A 19,909-nucleotide genomic window follows, 5' to 3' on the forward strand; every position below is an offset into this window, starting at 1 on the left:
TCACATTTAGACAGGTCCATGTTGATTTACATAACATAGCAAAAATAAGAATATCATCTACAAAAAGGTTATGAGATAGGGAGATATCCTTGCAGATCTTAAACGGCTTGCATCTTCGGTCAGCAACTGCCTTGTTGATCTAAGTGCTAAGAGAGTTCATCACGAGTATGAAGAGAAGAGGTGAAAGAGGGCAGCCCTGGCGAAGACCTCTTTCTGCTTGGAAGAAGGACGAAGGGGTGCCATTTATAATAACTGAGTATTTGACGTTTTCAACACACGCCATTATCCAGTTAATTCCTTGAGACCTTAATCCGATTTTGGCAAGAAGGATTCTAAGGAACCCCCAGTCTACACAGTCATACGCTTTTTTGAGATCTATCTTTAGAATGGCAGCATCAATATTATTGGATATAATTGAAAAAAGGCATTCCTGTGTCATAGCAACCGCATCCAGAATGATCCTGTCTTTTAAGAACGCATGTTGTTCCCTTGTGATAAAGGAGTTTAGAACAACCTTCATCCTTTCCGCTATAATCTTGGAGATGATTTTAAAAAGAGTATTGCACAAGGCAATAGGCCTGAAATCCAATAATGATTCAGATTTATCCTTTTTGGGAATAAGAGCTAAAAATGTGGCAGTTAACGCATTGTTTATATTTCCAGATATGCGGGAGGCCTCCACCAATCGCAGCATATCATCTTTGAACATATCATAGAAATGAGAGAAGAACTCAATCGGCCAACCATCAGGCCCAGGACTTTTATCCATTTTGAACTTTTTGATGGTATCATGGAGTTCCTCTTCCAAAATAGGCTTAAAAAACTCATCATTTGCAACCTCATCAAACATGACAGGCATCTGATCCACAGCCCACAGAATATCATTTATCTCACTCCTCTGCCTTTTATATTGATTTTGAATGAATCTTGTGGCTTCAGCCGAAATGTCCTGTTGAGTGGAGAAGAAACCCCCTTTACCATCTTCAATCTTCCAAATGGAGTTTTTCTTCCTTCTTGCATTGGCAAAATTATGAAAAAGCTTAGTATTACGATCGCCCTCCCTGAGCCATGTCGCTTTGTTTTTAAGCCTCCAAGTTGCTTCTTCCTTTTGCAGCAGCGCTTGTTTCTTTTTTTCCAAGATTCTGATGAGGTTTTTTTGATCAAAAGACAGACCATTATAATAAACCGAGTTTGAGAGAAAACATATCTCTTTTTTAATATCAAACAGCTCCTGTTTGTCCCTTTTCCTCTTCTTTATTTGCCAATCCTTGGCAACATCCCTCAAAGATTGAATTTTTTCCCGAAAAGTATATAAGAGAGCCCTTTCAGATTGATGGATATCCTTCCATTTTTTTATTATGACTTCATTGAAAGATTTGTCCTCGAGATGGATTCTATTAAATTTGAAGGAATAACCCATCCTACAATCCATATCCTTCCATTCCAGGAAGATGGGTCTGTGGTCCGAGGTAAAGTCATTCCCAGTTCTGGCAACAGGCATTCCCCATTTTTCAATGATGCTAGCGTTCATAATAAATCGATCAATTCTTTTTGCAATGAATGCTGTACCAGACCTGCTGTTATCCCATGTTGGGACCATTTTCTCAGGGATAATATCAACCAAATTCCTATTTAAAAATTCCTGTCGCATTTTATCAGCCATTCTGTCTTTCTTCCTGCAACTACCCCAACATTCCTCAGAATTTAGGGTCATGTTTAGATCACCTGCAATTAATAATGACTCGATGTCTAGAATTTCGGAGGCAAACAAATCATCCCAGAAGGGGGATCTGTTCCTATAGGGCGCATAAATATTCAAGATGTTGAGGTTCTGAGGCCTTCCTCTAATTGAAGCCGAGATAAGAATCCCAGCACAGCATTTAAAGGCCCTTGCTTTTATCCATGCTGGGTCCCACAAGACTGCCAAACCACCAGACATACCATCAGCTTCGGTGGCAACCATATGCCAAGACGGGAACATTCTTCTGAAAAAAGCCAGAGACACGGTACTTGGATGCATTGTTTCCTGTATGAAAATAATATGAGGATGAGCTGAAACAAGAATCTCTTTTAGCGCCAGAAACTTAGGGAGGGCGCCCAATCCCCTAATATTGAAAGATATTAAGAAGGTCATTTAGAGGGCTGACCAGCCATACATGCTCTAAGAGGCTGCGAGACAGAAGGTTCCAAGATTGGGACATCCACAAGAGACAGGTTTGTAACCCCGAGATCAGAAGCAATTGTTCTACCTCTGAAATGACGACTTCCACCTTTTTGCTTTTTCCTAATGGTGATATTTTTAGCAGAATTAGGACTGATAGATGGGAAGGAAGGTTTATGAATTGTCAATGGTTCGAGAACCGATGGGTTCCTCTGGAGAAGGAGATCAATATCACTATCATATTTATTCACAGGGGAATCAGACGGAGAGTTGAAAGGAGTCGGGGATGTCAAAGGTTCCTTTCCTTTTTGCATGACAGTAGTTGGCCCAATAGGAGAAGGCGACGAGGAAGTAATCAAAATAGGATGAGACCCCACAACAAATCCGCTTTGTTCACAACAGGTGGAGAAGGCACCGCATTCTCATCATGCGGCTCAGGGATAGGAGGGCATTCGAAATCCGCTACAATTGGAGACTCGGACTGCTTTTGTGAGTAAAACTGAGAGCATCGGAGATCTGCTGTTTGAGAGGAAAAATGGTTATCAAATTTACTTACATCTTCGGTAAGAGAGTCAGATCCCGAAATTCTTTCCTTTTCAAAAAAGTGCCTCTTTGACCTGTGATTGGATCGGTGTCTGCAATTCTTGATGAGATGACCAGTTCGATGACAGAAAGAACATCGAAAAGGTATGCCCCAAAAGTCAAGTCTTTGACAAATTTTGAATCCCTCCCATGTAATCTCAATCTGATCAGGATAGCCACCTTTATAAGGTTTTTCAATCAGAATCCATGCGATTCTTTTGTCCTTCTCACCCCTGACCCAAGGATCAACATAAATGAATTTGCCAACAGCGTCACCAATCATGGTAAGAGTTTCAATCGTCCATAATTCTAAGGGCAAGTTGGGAAGCTTAACCCAAATCATGCTATTTGATGGCGTATTCTTAAGAGGGTCAAAGCCCATATACCACCGCGACAAGGAGAGAAAACTTCTACCGAACACCCAAGGTCTGCTCAGGGTCAATTCCAGGTCAGATGCCTTCTGAAAATGGAAGGAGAACCAATCTTTCATAAGGCGAGATATGATTGGAGTATAACCAATGAGAGGAGCCCATGAAGCTGCTATCCATTTCCTCATGATATCTTCATTCATTTCCGGAAAATACCATTTCCCGATCAGAGCATGCTTTTGCAGGCTATCAATCCGTTCAGACAGAGTAGCACTAGTCACAGAAACGGCTTTTGGAGGGGGAATCGTTTTGACCGGAGCTCTGGATTTATTATAGAGCCGGTCGCGGGCATTGCCTTTTCTAGAGGATGTCGGCCCCATCTTTTGATGTTCGATGTCCGGACCCAAACGGGGGGATTGGTCCCGAAATTCAGGAGGGAGCATTTCGTCCACCGTGGCATGCCAACTGCGATCTCGATTGGCAATATCACGTGCAGATTCGGCCTCGATGGCGGCTCTAAATAGAGCACGCGTGGCAGGAGAGTCACTATCTTCCGTCATCCTTGACCAGGGGGAAGGACCAGAAATAGAAGGAGAGTACCGCACAGATACTTGAGCCAATCCCTTCTAAAAAGATCCGACAGTAAGAAGTACCTGGATAGTAAAGACACTGCAGGGGGAGAGGAAGGAAAAGTACAATTTTATATCCCTCCCGGAGGATCCAGTCAGAGCTAAGGACAGAGCAAGATATAGTAATTAAGGAGATACCAAGATAGAAATCCGAGTTCTCGAAAAGGAAGCTTCAAGGACAGGGAGGATTTAATTCGAAGCTCCAAGACATCTACCCACATGCAATGAGATGACGTAACCCAACCTTCAAAATGTCAATTACAGGGAGGGGGATAGCTAAAGCATGGGGTGATGGGAAGCAAAGTCTGAGAACAACTCAGAACGATCAGAAAGCTCAGTGAATGCCTTAGGAACCACCAAAAAAAATATTTGAATTCTTGTTTCCGGGAAAAGAAAACCTGCCGGAAGATCTAAAGGCCCCCGAAATAGGAATCGAACCAGGGATGCCAAAACCTAAAGCCAGTAGCTACTGGATGAAAACCTATGCTGCTGGCTGGTTTTGACAGTCAAGACAACAACAATAGACCTGGATAATGCACCACCATCTCCCAATACGAAAACGGAAATCTGAGCATGGACTATAGAAGTATATGGAGGCCTTAATCTTATTAAAGAAAGACTTCAACATATTTAACCAGCAATCACTATTCAGACATCCACCTTTTTAAGGAAGAACTAATCTCATAATATTAACAAACTACCATGGATATATTTCCAGAAAACTTTCCAATCTTTTTGAATAAGATGAAAGCAATGACAAGGAAGAAGATCACTACCCTGGAAAAGGAGTCCGCGAGCATGTCAGAACCAGAGAGCCATGTCGATATACCGAGAGCCAGGAGCAACCGCGCTTGGGAAAAACAGATAAAAGATGACAGAGAGAAGTAAGCTTAGGAAAGCCACCACCGGCATTGTTACCACCGGCCTGAGAGGCCAGGGGAGGAAACCATAATGACACCTAGGATTATATTAATATAGCGAATGGATGCAAGACTGGATGCCTCCAGATGTCGAGCTTCATGCATGGCAAGAATCCACTCTACATGCACGAGAAGAGACGCGAGTCCCGTCGATGTTTTAGAGAATCATGCATGGAAAGATAAGAAGACATCTGTGAGAAAAGGAACGTCCCAAGGCATAGGAAAGGTCGCATGTTAAAGAGCATTGGCTCACGCTGGATGGCTGAGGGCTAAGCTAAAGACTGGGGCCATGCCGGTTAGCCGCTTAAGACAAACACCTGCTCAACTGTAACAGGCTCTCCCATCCCGACGCACTCCGGAGCTCCCAGATCCTAGAATAAATGGTTGCATGAGAACTTTACTTCTAAGTAAATCCACAATGTAGAACCACAATTGGAAGTAGTTGATGCTGTCAAGAATAACTTGGCATGGACTTTCCATTTTAGCAGAAACTGAAGTTGTAGATGTTGAAACTAAGTGTTCCAATGAAAAAATCTTGAAAAAATAGGCTGATTAAAAAAATGACTCTGAAAACGACATCCGAATGAAGAAGTTATGCCTTTTTGAAAAAAAATTGTTGAAGATGCTGACAAAGTGTGTGAATGTGCGGAAATGAATAATAATGTTATATTTAAAAAATCCCTTCCCCCCGCCTCCCGCCTCTTCCCCCCCGCCTCCCGCCTCGTCCTCCTCCCTTTCCAAATACAAATCTAATTAAGCTCACTTTAAAAAATAAAAAAATAAAAATTATATGACTCACTTTTATAAATAAGTGAAAGTCACTTTTACAATGGTACTTTATGAACTACCCACTAAATTGTAACTTAAATAAAAGATAAAGAGAGTTTAGAATTATAAGTGACTCACTTTTTATAATGGGTGATAACACTTTTACATAAAGTAAATTTAAAACATAAGTTACATGCACTTTTTGAAAAAGTAACTCAACAAAAAAAAAAGAATTGAACCCAAGACCTCTATTCTCATAAAGTAACTTTGGACCAAGTGAGCTAGTTTAAAAAGTTAGCAATTTTTGGAAAAGAAAAAAGGTTTTTTTTTTTTAAGTCATTGGAGCTTTGGGGTGAGTGCTTACTTAAGAAAACTCTTTTTTTGCCTACAAAACAAAAACCACAAAATCCAATACGGACATACCAAAAAAAAAAACAAACAAACCTTATGGTTTGAAGTTAGCTTTACCTGGAAACTATAAATTTTACTCAAAGCTTCTGATTTTCTGAAATCACACTAATGCGCGGTGGAAAAGAGCATACGCATTAGAAAAATCCTACCTTCCTGTTTCTGATTTGCCCAGATCGCACAAAGTCGCGGGGCAAGGAGCATACACAGAAATAAAAGGTATAGATCCGGTAATAAAAAACCAAGAGATAAATAAACCGAAATAAGTAGAGAGAAAATAACTAAAAACTGCATATAAACACTGTATACCTCCAGATCTTAAAAATGATGTAGTTAGGGCTACCGGAAACCTTTTCGTGTGAAACGAAAGGGGTTCCTCACTAGAACAAATGCTCCTAACACAATAGAGCAGTCCTCTCGGCCCAAAAGCAGTCAGAAACAATAGATCTAAGAAACAATAGTAAGATGCAGTTCTACCGACTTCAGATTTGGATCACCAATGGATGCGGCGCTCAAATAGCTATGATACCATGTAGGAATTTACAGGGTAGGTTCCTCAAACAGAACACCAAAGGACACCACTCACAAATAGATAACAGATCAATACACCAATATTCTTGAGTGGTTAAAACCCTCAAAGAAGGAAACAATCCACGACCTGAGCCAACGTGGCCACTTCAGGCAATTTATTAATAAAAGAATGAAAATTTACATAAGCTTCTCTCATGAACAATTACCCTACAAATGACTCTCCATGCTCTTTAAATAGAGATCATGGATCAATCGGGTGTTAAGCCATGGATAAAGTGTTGGTAATACTGAGGAGAGAATGAACCATCAGATCATTACATATCGTGACCGTCGGATTGTAAGTTACAAAAGTACATAGTAAAAAAACACACTTTACCTAACTCTACACTAGACCAAGTTATACTTAACTATTTCCTACGTGTCGGAATATCCTAACAATATGAGGATATTTGGAACCTTAAAATCAAGCACGCATACCAAGGTTGATCTAAGCAAGATGGAGTGTGTCTGTTTGAAGAACTTGAGAAATGAAAAGATGGAGTGGGTCGCTTTGAAGAAGTTGAAAAATGGATAAGCAAGGCCAAGTAGTGGCCTAGGAAAATAAATCAAAGATACTTTGTTTAGGCACTAGATAACAAATGGTGAAAACCCCATCACACCCCTAAACCTAAGCATGGGATTAACCAAGAAGACTACCAATACAAGTAATCCATCTTAAGAAGATGAGAGGCCTCATGATCATTTCAAACAATGAATGTATGGATGGACTAAGTGCAAAATCTATGCACTACAACACTGATCTTTTAATCTTACAAAGAATTATGTCCACATAAACCCTATGATCATGAATCTTTTTCATGAGGGAGTTAATTTGTTCCCTCCTTATAACCATGTTAGAAAAACAAGAAAGAGTGAGTTTCTTTAACAAGGATTCATACATTAAAAATTGACTAATAACAAATAAATTTCATATATAGATATTAAGGAGAACTTTCTCCACCCATATCCAACTAAATGCCAACCAACAAGCAATGATAATATCCACAACTAACATAGACATGATTGATTAAATATCTCAACAATATCTAAAACATGTCAACCACCTTGACCTCATCCATCCTAATAACACCTCAATTACATTAACTAGCTCACTTATATGTAAACTCAGATTGAAGTCATCACACATTCCACCTATTAACTTTCTGACATGAAATTTAGTGTGGCAACCCTGAAAATGACGAACACAATATGCCTAGTATAAACAAATAACAAATAGGAAATACTCCACATCCAAACATCCTAATATCATTGTTAGTTGGAAACTGAGAACATGAAAGATCAAGAAAAAATCTTTATCATAGTTAGTGTCATTTCAAACATTATGAAAAATTATCTTTGCATCATAAGTTTGAGAAATATATGCATAGGAAATATTATGAAGATAATATATTATAAAATTTCATATTTTATTCATCCTTTTGAATGTAAAATAAAGCTTCATCGTAATAATAAGATATTTCATAATGAGAGTTCATTTTTTATTTATATATTTGAGTAATTGAACTACCAAATATTACAATCGCACAACCCCACTACCAACCTTAAAGTCATAATTATTTTTTCTGAACTGACAACACACTATATTAACAATAATTTGAGTTAGCTAGGGACTCTTAATATATTATTTCATGTTATTGTTTCTCACTGCCTACTTATACCTATCAGCCAATGCCTGATTTGGACCAATATCTAGAGTGTACGCAAATATTTCCAAATGGACCGCTGTTTATTTTTACAGGTAAACATAAGCCAAATGATGAAGACCATGAGGCAAATGATGCAACTTATTGGGTAGTGAGAGTTATATTATAACGTGAAAGCTATATTTGGGCGATTATAACATGTTTTCGGGTTTTTTTTCTATTGGATAGTCTTCTTGGGCTTTCAATTTGTATTATAGCAGTAAACAATATGAATACATTCATATGTTAACAATTTAATTTCCCACTACAAGCTAGTCCACTATATAAATGAATAACTAGGCGAAAAATATTGTGAAGCGAAAGCTGATGTCAGTAGGTAAGCGACATAGAATACACATTTAACAAATATAGTCCCAAATATGGTCTGTGCTGCTTCTTGTTGGCAACCATATCACAGTTATCTACAACTTCTATCTGCAATTTTGAAAAAATAATTTTCAGGATACATTAATTAGCCAAAATCATAGATACAAGTACAACAGGACAACGTTTACTGTGGGCATCTAAAACCCCAGAGAATGGAAAAGAAGCCTTCCTATATAGATCAGAAACAAACTGACTTTGCTATGTTAAATCTCTCCGAAAACACCATTATTTCTATATATTGGTAAAAAAACATTCTTTTATCTGAAACAAGAATCAACCTTTTTTTCAAAACTTGTTGCCTCTCAAATGGAGCAAGACTTTAACAACTATACATGACATGAATATCCCATCCATACACTACTGCAGGATAAGCATTAACAATGGACTTTACATCCAAGAACAACTTTGGTACCGGATTTTAGGATCCTTTCATACATCTCCCCAGAATGGTACAGCAGATTCAAGTTTGACATGATTTACTCTAACTGTTCCCAGCAGATATTCAGGCAATTCATCCTCCCCCTTGGCCTGACAGCATCAAAATGTCGATATCACATATAAATAGATAGGCAATTTGTATAGACGTATAAGGAAGAGCACAACATCAGCAAATATCTTCACTTGACAGTTACGACAAGATATTACACATTAAAGAACATTTAATAAACAAGTATGGAATGCTGACCGAGGTAGGTACCGATATCAAGTGTTTGGATTTTGTAAGCTTGAAGGTCTAAATCAGAGAAATAGATGGATAAAAGTTTTAGCACAAATCATAACCTATGATATGAACGGACAGGATATTTCTAATTTCGTTCGTAATTTAGTTTGACTGTTCAGATTAACTTTCTTTCTGCTAATCATTCACTGAAAAAAACCACTGGGACCACCTTTCAAATCCCATGCGTTTTTCCTTAACAAATAGAGGAGTGAAAGCACTTCGTGATAAGTATAGCACATGCAATTAGTGACAATTATATCCAATGTCTTTGTTTTTCTAATGATGTGAATGTCTATATCTGCATATGTAAAATCTTATTATTAAGACAACCCATAGGAAAAATGAGAAACAAGTAATCCTTTCAACATTTATGCACGGTTTTTTTTTTCTATGGTATCAAGAGAATTGGTAGGCCCGCCAACTATCAATGAAAGGCACAGGGTCGAGTCAAAGAGACTGCCCCTATACTCCTGAATAGAGGAGTGAAAGCACTTCGTGATAAGTATAGCACATGCAATTAGTGACAATTATATCCAATGTCTTTGTTTTTCTAATGATGTGAATGTCTATATCTGCATATGTAAAATCTTATTATTAAGACGACCCATAGGAAAAATGAGAAACAAGTAATCCTTTCAACATTTATGCACGGTTTTTTTTTCTTTGGTATCAAGAGAATTGGTAGGCCCGCCAACTATCAATGAAAGGCACAGGGTCGAGTCAGAGAGACTGCCCCTATACTCCTGAGCCTAATGTGCTCAGGTGTACAAGACAGACAGTAAGCGTACCCAGAAATAACTCAGAATGAAAGAGTTATTTGTATTTGGTCCAATTAATAAGAAGTGAAAGCTTTCTTATATAGGTTACAATAGCCTTGAATCAATCCACTTTATTAATGTGGGATAGATCAAAAAGGCGAAATAAGACAATAAAAGCATAAATCTAACTTAAATCAACATGAATTTATTAATACGTAAGTCTACTTTCTAATTGACCATTATTAACTTAATATATAATTTAATACCCTCCCTTAATGGTCAATTTTCTAACTACACCAAGCTTATCCCGGAATTTTACATATTTTTCAGGACCCAAAGACTTGGTAAGAATATCTGCAGTTTGATCTTCTGTGGGACAGTACTGCAGTTTAATAGATCCATCTTCAACAAGTTGTCTCATGAAATGGTAGTGTATATCAATATGTTTGGTACGCTCATGGAAGACTGGATTTTTGGCAAGTTTCATCACCCCTTGATGTAAGCTCTGTTTGCTGCATATGCATATCTGAAAGCATCCTCCTGAGCCAAACTGCCTCGCACGCTCCTTTCACTGCTCGATATTCTGCTTCTGTTGAGGAAAGGGCTACTACATGCTACTTCTTGCTGGTCCATGTGACTCCACCTGTGCCAAGGCTGAAGACATATCCAGAAGTGGATTTTCTGTCATCAACAAAACTTGCCCAATCTGAATCTGTATACCCACACAACCTAGATTCTTTGCTTCTGTAATATAGAATGCCAAAGTCAAGTGTCCCTTTCACATATCTCAGTACCTGCTTTGCTGCAGTCCAGTGCTCTACTTTTGGTGCTGTCATGAATCTGGAATTGAAGCTCACAGTGAAACATAAGTCAGGTCTAGTGGCTGTAAGATATATCAAGCTCCCCACTAGTTGCCTGTATAGGGACTCATTAACTGCCATAAAGTCCGTTTGGGCTGAAACTTTCAGTCCTTTCTCCATAGGTGTAGACAGGATCTTGAAATCTGTCATTCTGAATTTATCCAGCAAACTCCTGCCATATTTGGATTGTGAGATAAAAATACTGCTACCTGTTTGCCAGACTTCTACACCCAGACGGTAGTGTAGGAGGCCTAGATCAGTCATGTCAAAAGATTTGCTTATGTTGTTTTTTACTTGTTCTATAGTCTTTTCCTCACTACCCGTGACAATGATATCATCTACATATATAACCAGAAGGATGATATCATTACCAACTCTTTTGACATACATATTGGAATCTGAAGGACTCCGCTGGAACCCCTGTTCATCCAAATATTTATCAATCTTTATGTACCACACTCAAGGTGCCTACTTCAAGCCATATAGAGCCTTCTTCAGTTGGCAGACCAAATGCTCTTTTCTTGAAACCTGGAACCCCTGTGCTTGCTGCATGTAAACTTCTTCCTGCAAATCTCCATTGAGGAAGGCACTCTTTACGTCCATTTGATGGACCTTCCAGCGAAACTGTCCTTCCATGGATAGAACAAGACGAACGGTGCTCATCTTTGCTGTAGGAGCAAAGGTCTCTTCATAATCTAGGCCTTCTCGCTAAGAGAATCCTTTTACAACTAATTGTGCTTTATGTTTGTCAAGTGTACCATCTGCTTTATACTTGACCTTGTAGACCCATTTGCAGCCAATGGGTTTCTTCCCTGGTGGAAGAGATGTGAGATCCCAAGTCTGATTTTTTCATCAAACTTTCATGTTCGGATGCCATGGCTTTCTCCCATTTAGGTCTTCCTTTTTCCTCCTCAAAGTGTTGTGGCTCATAGAATGGCATCTGACTGTCGAATCGGATTATCAGAAGAAGAAATTACCAAACAACTAAGAGTCTCATGCTCAGCTTCCCCCCCCCCCTTCAGGTGGAGTTTCCTGAATCTTGATACTTGAATCCGGTGGTACCTCTGGGTGTTCGATAATTCTGGACTTAGAAGAAGGTTGGAAGGGTCCAACACCCTCATCAACAACAACATCTCTGCTAAAGGTCACTTGATTAGTCGCAATATCAACTAACCTATAAGCCTTATGAGTGTCACTGTACCCTGTAAGCATCATTTTCTTACTCTTTGGATCTAACTTGGTTCTTTCTGAGCTGGAACCCAAGTGTAAGCAGTAGATCCAAAGACTTTAAGGTGACTTAATTTGGGCTTCCTACTAGACCATGCTTCCTCTGGTGTCTTTTGCTTTATTGCCATCGTTGGAGGTCTGTTCAACGCATAAGCTGCTGTGAACACTGCTTCAACCCAAAACCTGTGTGGAAGACACCTATTCTGCATCATACATTTGACCATCTCTGTAATGGTGCGGTTTCTTCTTTCAACCACTACATTTTGTTGTGGATTGTAGGGCATGGTGTATTGTCTCTTGATGCCATGTTTAGAACAAAAGTTATTGAATTCTTTGGAACAAAATTCACCGCCATTATCAGACCTAAGAGTAGTTATGTGACAACTTGACTCTTTTTCTACTAATGCTTTGAATTTTTGAAATTCATTAAACACTTCTAATTTCAATTTCAGAAAATACACCCACATCTTCCTATTGAAATCATCAACAAACAAAAGAAAATACATGGAATTGGTGATTGATGCCATGTTCATTGGTCCACAAATGTCCACATGAACCAGTTGAAGGACTCTTTGTGCTCTTGAAGCTTGTCCTTCATCAAAGGGTGATCGATGTTGCTTCCCAAGTTGGCAAGCTTCACAAACTCCCTCGCTCTTTAGTGGTATGTCTAGAAGTCCATCACCCAATTTCTCTCGACCCAACAAAGAGAGAGAATTCATATTGAGATGACCATACCTCAAATGCCATAATGTACTGATATCTGATGCAGATTTGGCTACCAACGCATGTTCTTTGCGTTGAGAAATCTAGGGCATCATGAATTAGGTGATTTCTCTCGATCAGTGACTGCTTTTTACAACTTTAGATTAAGAACTTCTTTACCTAATTTATTAATGTTCTTCTTCATCAAACAACTACCAATGCATGAACATATATAGACAAGAGACACAAAATATATGCTATGATCCAGGGCCAAATCCTCTCACTCTTTGGGAGGAAAACCTGCACAAGTTCTTCTTATAGAGATTGCAATTGACGAAGACCAAGACACTAGTTCTCTTGACTATCTTCCACTCCTTTCTTCTTTATGACTCCTCTTCCACTTTCGACCTTCGTAGCACTGAGACTAGTTCTCTGTAATATCATCAAAAGCCTCATCATTGCACTGAGATCTTTATAACTATAATTCTACCTTGATCTTATCATAGTAGAAGCACCGAGAACTCATACTAGATGTGCATCTTTCTTCGTGGTAGTATAGAGACCTTCTCACTGTGTAACACTGAACTATAATGGCACTGAAGCGAAGAGGCAACAAACCCTTCTCATTGTGGTAGCATCAAACAATAATGATACTGAATTGTGAGCCCTTCAAACTCTTCTTCGCTGTGGCAGCTCCAAACTGTGGTGACACCGAATTTGTCGCTGTAATTATTATCCGAATCTCAGAGGTAAACACGAACTCTTTGACTAAGAGATAGCACTAACATTATCTCTGCAATCTTGTCTCCTTATCCGAGCTCCTACAGCAAATCTACCTTTTTTTGTCTTTGCTCTTTTGTCGCACGAATTCAGAGAGATCCGAACTTTTCTTCACCGCTACAGAGAGACATCCGAACTTCTGACTTGGGAAATGTGAAGACCCTGCCCACGTATATATAGTGGTTTGTCTCATATAAATAAGACGACCTATAAATACGAATAGGTGTGTCTCCATAAGGTGAGCCAACATGAGTTCTTTTATTTCATTTTGAAGCCGACATGAATAAGAGAATTTGTGCTTGTCTTTGGAGGGCTACTAGACTATTCTATTGACTCATATACATTTCATACATGACATTAACTCTTTTGACAATTCCTAAATGCTCACAATGGGAGCCATCTAAAAATAAAATCCCTTGCTCATGAAACCCATGAAGCAAGTCTTACAATAATAATTTTATTTTCCTTCTTTACATCATTTACAAAAGTCACAGTTACATGTCATTATGAAGACCGAACCTAGTTACACTTTTTCAACACTCCCTCTTAATTAGGGAGGTATTCATAATGGTACTTGGTCATTTTGAATCTAAAGAATTTCTCATAAGAAGAATCGAATTGGTAACCCATTTGTTATATAAAAAGGCCTTGACTAACAACTCTATCTCTCCACAAGATTTGAGCTCAATGCTGGTGAGACCAATGATTTATAGACACCCTAATCATTGTCTCTCTTGGAACATACCCCACCTGGGTTCTCAAGGTTTGTTCCATCAAGATTATTCTTATCTTGGACTCTCTAGTCTTCAAAGAATATTGGTCCTCTACGACTACTCTTATCTTGGATGCCCTATCTTTGCAATAACCCATCTTGAATTAAAGGGAACATGTGGATGAGCATGCACACGAGACATGTATATGATAGCTACATATGCATGCATCGCCTGCACTGCACTAGTATATATATTAGTTAATATTGAAAAACGTCCATATTTAAGGTAACAAATGAACTATTGAAGTGAATACCTAACTCACAAGAATATAGTAGGGTACTTGATATATGTACCACCACCATAACATATATATAATTCTACTATATAAAACCACAAAGGAATTATGTACAAAAGAATTATAAAATATATATTGTTCTAACAAAAGAAATTACGTATTCTATAAAATCAAAGTAAGTAGTATATATAATAAAGAGAAGTATATATATATATATATATATATATATATATATATATAAAATAAAAAGAAGTACATATAAAACCATAATACTATGAAAATAATTTGATTTAAACAAAAAAACGAAACATAATACTATGATGAAGGAGATACATTATAAATAAAAGGGCATTGTCAGCAAATCGGGAGGAGAGAAGGCGGTGACTGCCTTTGCAATTTTTGAGCTTATCAAATTAAAAGCGGTGGAGAAATCTCTTGAGCATAAAAGGAGGAAAGGATTGCAGAAACAGGGAGGGAGAAAATTTTATACAAAGGGAGGCAGAGGAGGAACAAGAGAAAGACACGGAGAAGAATTGAGCAGTTGTTCTTGAAGCTTTTGGGCACGGGAGCCAAATTACTTCGAATTTGAAGCATTTTGGAGTTGGGTACCGAGATTGTACCCTAATAAAGAGAAGTAAGTGTGTGTGTGTATATATATATATATATATATATATATGGAAGTACATATAAAACCATAATACTATTTGATTTAAACAAAAAAAAAAAGAAACATAATACTATGATGAAGGAGATACACTATAAATAAAAGGGCATTGTCAACAAATCGGGAGGAGAGAAGGCAATGACCGCCTCTGCAATTTTTGAGATTAAAAGCAATGGACAAATGGGGAGGCAGAGGAGTAATCTCTCGAGCATAAAAGGAGGAAAGGACTGCAGAAACAAGGAGGGAGAAAATTTTATACAGAGAGAGGCAGAGGAGGAACTTACAAGAGAAAGACACAGAGAAGAACTGAGCAGTTGTTCTTGAAGCTTTTGGGCACGGGGGCCAAATTACTTCGAATTTGAAGTATTTTGGAGTTGGGTACCGAGATTGTACCCAGTTTGGCTGGGAGGTTTTTGGTCTTTTGGTAACGGGAGCGGGAACTGGAGCAAATCAGAAGCATCTTCAACCACAAAAACCCCAAGTAGGTACTCAACATCAAATTGATAAATTCTAATATTCTGAATGGTTATATCCTGTTAAAAATTTCAAATTTAAGGCTTTACAGTCTCATCCTCAAAGATTATTGGATGCCAAATGATTACCCAATCCTCCATTATGTCTTCCCAGGTGAAGACCAAAATGAGGTGTTTATCTCTCCCTCTCAATTAGGGAGGACATATCTATTCCAATAAAGGAATGTACTCATTCCTACAGAAGGAATGTACATAAGCTCCCTCTTGGCTTAGGAATTTCCAAGTTTCTTCCAAGTAAGAAATTTGTTTCCGGGCTCCCTCTTAATTAGGGACCTACAATAGCTTCTCAGATGGAGATGAAAAGACAACCAGCTGCTTGAAGAGCTCTTTCCTTCGATGTCATGAATTTCTTTGTCAAGGAGTCTTCATCCTTTGGGACTTCTTCATAGGGCACAGACCATCCATCACTTTCATCCATGAGTCAGTCATGTCATCATTCCTTTCACTAGAAAACGATCCATCAGTCTACATCTAGCCTTGCTTCATGTCATGTTGCCTTCTTCATGCCATATTTTCCAGAAGGATCTTACATCCTTCTATATGGTCCTCTTGGAAGACATTCACACGTCTTCACTTGGCAGTCTTTCATAAGCCCATCCAAATATTTGTTCAGAAATAAGAAATGAACACTTAAATCAAAATCACCTTTGTGATGGTCTTTTATCATGACATCTTCCAATTTGCATCAGCATCCTCAATACATATTGACATATCTGCCAAAGATCCATTGTCAGGGGTCTTTTCCTTTTTCATACTCCATCAGAGTCTTCATATCTTTCATGGAGATATCCTAGTCAAATCTTCTTGGTCTTCCAGATGTTGATTTCCTTTACCATGGTTGCATATCTCACGATCTCTTCCTTCCTTTCTTGACACATTTCATTCCCAGGAGCTTCCAATCAGAGTTCCTCAATTGTAGTCAACCACTTCATATTTCATATGAAGACATATTATGTTGATTTCATCTAGTGTGACCCATGCCTTCCTACATCCTTTCAAAGGTGGAGTTTCCTTACCTTTGATCATGCTTCTCAAGATAAAGTAGCGATCCATGTTACCTACAACCATACAACATGACTTTATGATATTGAATAGAAGCATACATACCTTGTTTACCTTTAGGTCATCTAGGCTTCTTTCATCAGCTTCCTTGACTGAAAAGACCTTCTTCCCCTTGATCTGCTTCATTTTCTTATGTCATCATACCATCATCCCATGAATTCGACAAGTTGGAGTTCCTAATGAAACAATTGCTTCCTCTCTAGATTAGTGATCCTTCTGATGAGGATTGTATGAGAGAATCTTGAGGATCTTTCATATCCCTATCCAACATATGTTTCCTTTTGACTAATGTATGATGAGACTTGTCTTGGATGACTTCTTCCTTTTCTAAGTGTCCAATGAGGTTCTCAAGAGCTATATCTTTCATACTTGATTGCCATAGATTTTGATCCAAACGTCCTTCATGTTTCCTACGACGATGTCACGAGCTCTTACTTCTAATGCTTTTCCTCTTCCTTGGAGTTCCTTCTTTCAGCTTCCTCCACTTCTTCATTGAAATGGAAGTCGTCTACCTTCCTTGTTATTGCCCTGTTTTAGCTTAGGAAAATCTTTCCTGAAATGCTCATAGCATTGAATCTTAGCTATGTTCTTCTTTCATTTCAACAAATGTCTGAATACTTTTTTCCCTCAACCTGTCTTCTTCTATCTTGCATAGAAGTCACAAGTTGTTGAATGGGATACTTTCTTATCCTCACAGACATTTGTTACCTTGTTCACCAGTTAGTGAATTTAGAACAAAGGAGATCATTTCATTATTTGAAATCATCTCTCCCAGATCTTGCAGATGTGATCTTATGAAGATATCCCTTCATCCTTTGATATCTTTAATTTGTGTAGATCATATCTAAGTGATATGACCTTTCTTATCGCATCTTCAGATAATAGTTCTACCAGCGTTATCATATATCTCTTTTGATGTCTCCAATACTGCTATATGGGGAATGAGGGGACCTTTGACTGATTTCATAAGAATCCCTTGAGCCCTTTGATCCCTTTCCATGTATTCAGAGGAGAATTTTCCATTGATATGATCAATGACTTCACTTTCTTCGAGGACTATGTTTATCCTCCTTTTCCATGCAAGGAAGTTCAATGACCCAACCAACTTATAGATCTCCTTGCAAAATGAAGTCATTTTACTAGATTTAGATTATAGAATAAAGATACTTGTAAAGTGAAGATGAAATCTTCAACTTGATTTCTTCGTTGATGATGATCGATGAAGATGACTTGATGCTTCTTGGATGATCCTTTTTAAGGATAAGGACGTCCTTGCTTCAACAAGGGGGAGATTGCCTTCTTTTGGATGATATTCTTCCAAATGAAATCCTTGCTTCAATAAAGAGAAGATTTCCCTTTCTATGAAAACGCCTTTCGATCTAGCCTTTTATGGATGAACAACCTTCAAGATACTTCAACTTCAAATTGATTGAGATTGGATCCCAGGAATGCTTCCTTGATTGAGCTAGGGCTTTTGCTTTCTTTAAGATGATGATGTAATCTTGATCTTAAAGTGTTATTCTTGGATAAATAAACTTCAAGCTACCTTGACTCATAGATCTCTTCAACTTGATTAGAAGTAGGGTCTTTGTGGTCTCTTGATATGGCTTGAGGGTTCCACCAACTTCTTTGTAGACTTCTTCGATCTAAGGTTATTGTTGGGCCTCGAATATGCCCATTTTTTTCACCATACAAATACCACTATTCATACCCTAAATTCCTATGTTTTTTACTCATTTCACAGTCTAATTCCACACTTTGTCGTTAATTCATATCCTACACTTTGTGGTTGATTATCATTAGTTTTCTTGACTTTTCAGTGATTAGAGATGATTTTGTCATGATTTACTAATGATGGTTTTTTGCAAAGTTCATTTGCCGCAGGGTTTCATTTCCGAAATTCTTCACAAGCCAATTAAACTAGTTATGACAAGTTAAGTATGGAATAGATTTCTGTATATGAAAATATCAGATTTGTTATCAAATGGTGAAGAGTCTTGAAGTTCCAACACACGGGTTTTGTTTAGAGCACCCTCATTCATGTAACCCATAAACCGTTTGGCAAAATTCGTCATTTAGAAGAAGTTATGCTCTGGGGAATATTCCAGTGAAAGTTAAGTACAAAATCGGTGCTGAAATTCCGAGTTAAGTACAGATTTGTTGGGTTTGACGATTTTGGATTAGCCACAGTGCCATATATTTTGGGTTGAAGATTTATTTTGTTTTTTTTTCAAGCTATATGGAGCTACAACCAGATATTCTATATCTCAATCATGTTATGCATGGATCATGAGATTTCCCAAGATAAATTTGTCATAACTAATTCCAAAAACATCATTTGAAATGTAATTTTGTAATTGTGTTAGCAATTGGCTAAGCTAAGATCCTTGAGCTTGGGATCTCAAATTGTAAAAGCATAGTATATATTTCAGTCATTCAGAGATAGGGAGTTACAGAGAGTTACATAGGAGAGGAAGCACAATTACATTTGTTGGTTTTTGTATATTAAACTTTGTTTTTGGATGAATAAAGGATGATGAAGTTGTTGTAGCTTTGGTGTCCATTTTATGAATTGATTTTAAACCTGCAACACATGGACAGGAAAGGCCACCTGAACCCATCATGTTTGCAATGTTAACATAAATTATGTAAGTGTGTTTATTTCCTTTTTGTATTTAATTTTTTGCAAGTGGTTTGAATTAGATTTAATTGTTTTGTCAATTTATTTCTGCATTTTAGATTATGTAATTGCTTCCTAATTTATGATGTGATCCCGAGAATAGTTTTAGGAAGTGTGTTTTGATTCAGTCAATAGATTCATATTTCATTTCCAAGTTGTTTGTTAAATAGTTTTCATAATTCCAGCACTTCAATTTGTATTCTAGATTCATTTATGTTTTGTAGATTTGAGCAGAGGGCAACAATTTGAGTGGAGGGCAGTGAATGCATTGCTATTGGTTTCACTTTGTAGGTTGTGGAGTAAGCACTCGATTGCATTCTGTACTTGGCCGCATTCTGCACTCAACCCTATTCTGTACTCAACCGCATTCTGTACTCAACCGTATTCTGTACACAGGTTGCGTTCTCTACTCAGGGCA

At 37.9% G+C, this 19,909-nt stretch overlaps 1 protein-coding gene across 2 annotated transcripts in view; it reads right to left on the reverse strand.

The window, feature by feature from the left end:
• Positions 1-8,112: 8,112 nt before the first annotated feature.
• LOC149145070 (ENHANCED DISEASE RESISTANCE protein (DUF1336)) overlaps positions 8,113-19,909 on the reverse strand; it is a 483,701-nt gene continuing 471,904 nt past the window's right edge. Inside the window, exons 22-23 of one of the 2 annotated variants that reach the window (XM_089453046.1) lie at positions 8,909-9,024; positions 8,113-8,544 (exon numbers count right to left, since the gene is read on the reverse strand). In XM_089453046.1, the coding sequence (XP_089309172.1) occupies positions 8,926-9,024 (99 nt within the window). In that variant the 3' untranslated portion in view covers positions 8,113-8,544; positions 8,909-8,925. The other variant, XM_089453045.1, reaches the window with a different exon arrangement.

This window comes from Pinus tabuliformis, chromosome X (genome assembly GCF_031772625.1).
Source record: "Pinus tabuliformis cultivar Carrire ecotype Pingquan chromosome X, CPIR1, whole genome shotgun sequence".
Taxonomy (NCBI): domain Eukaryota; kingdom Viridiplantae; phylum Streptophyta; class Pinopsida; order Pinales; family Pinaceae; genus Pinus; species Pinus tabuliformis.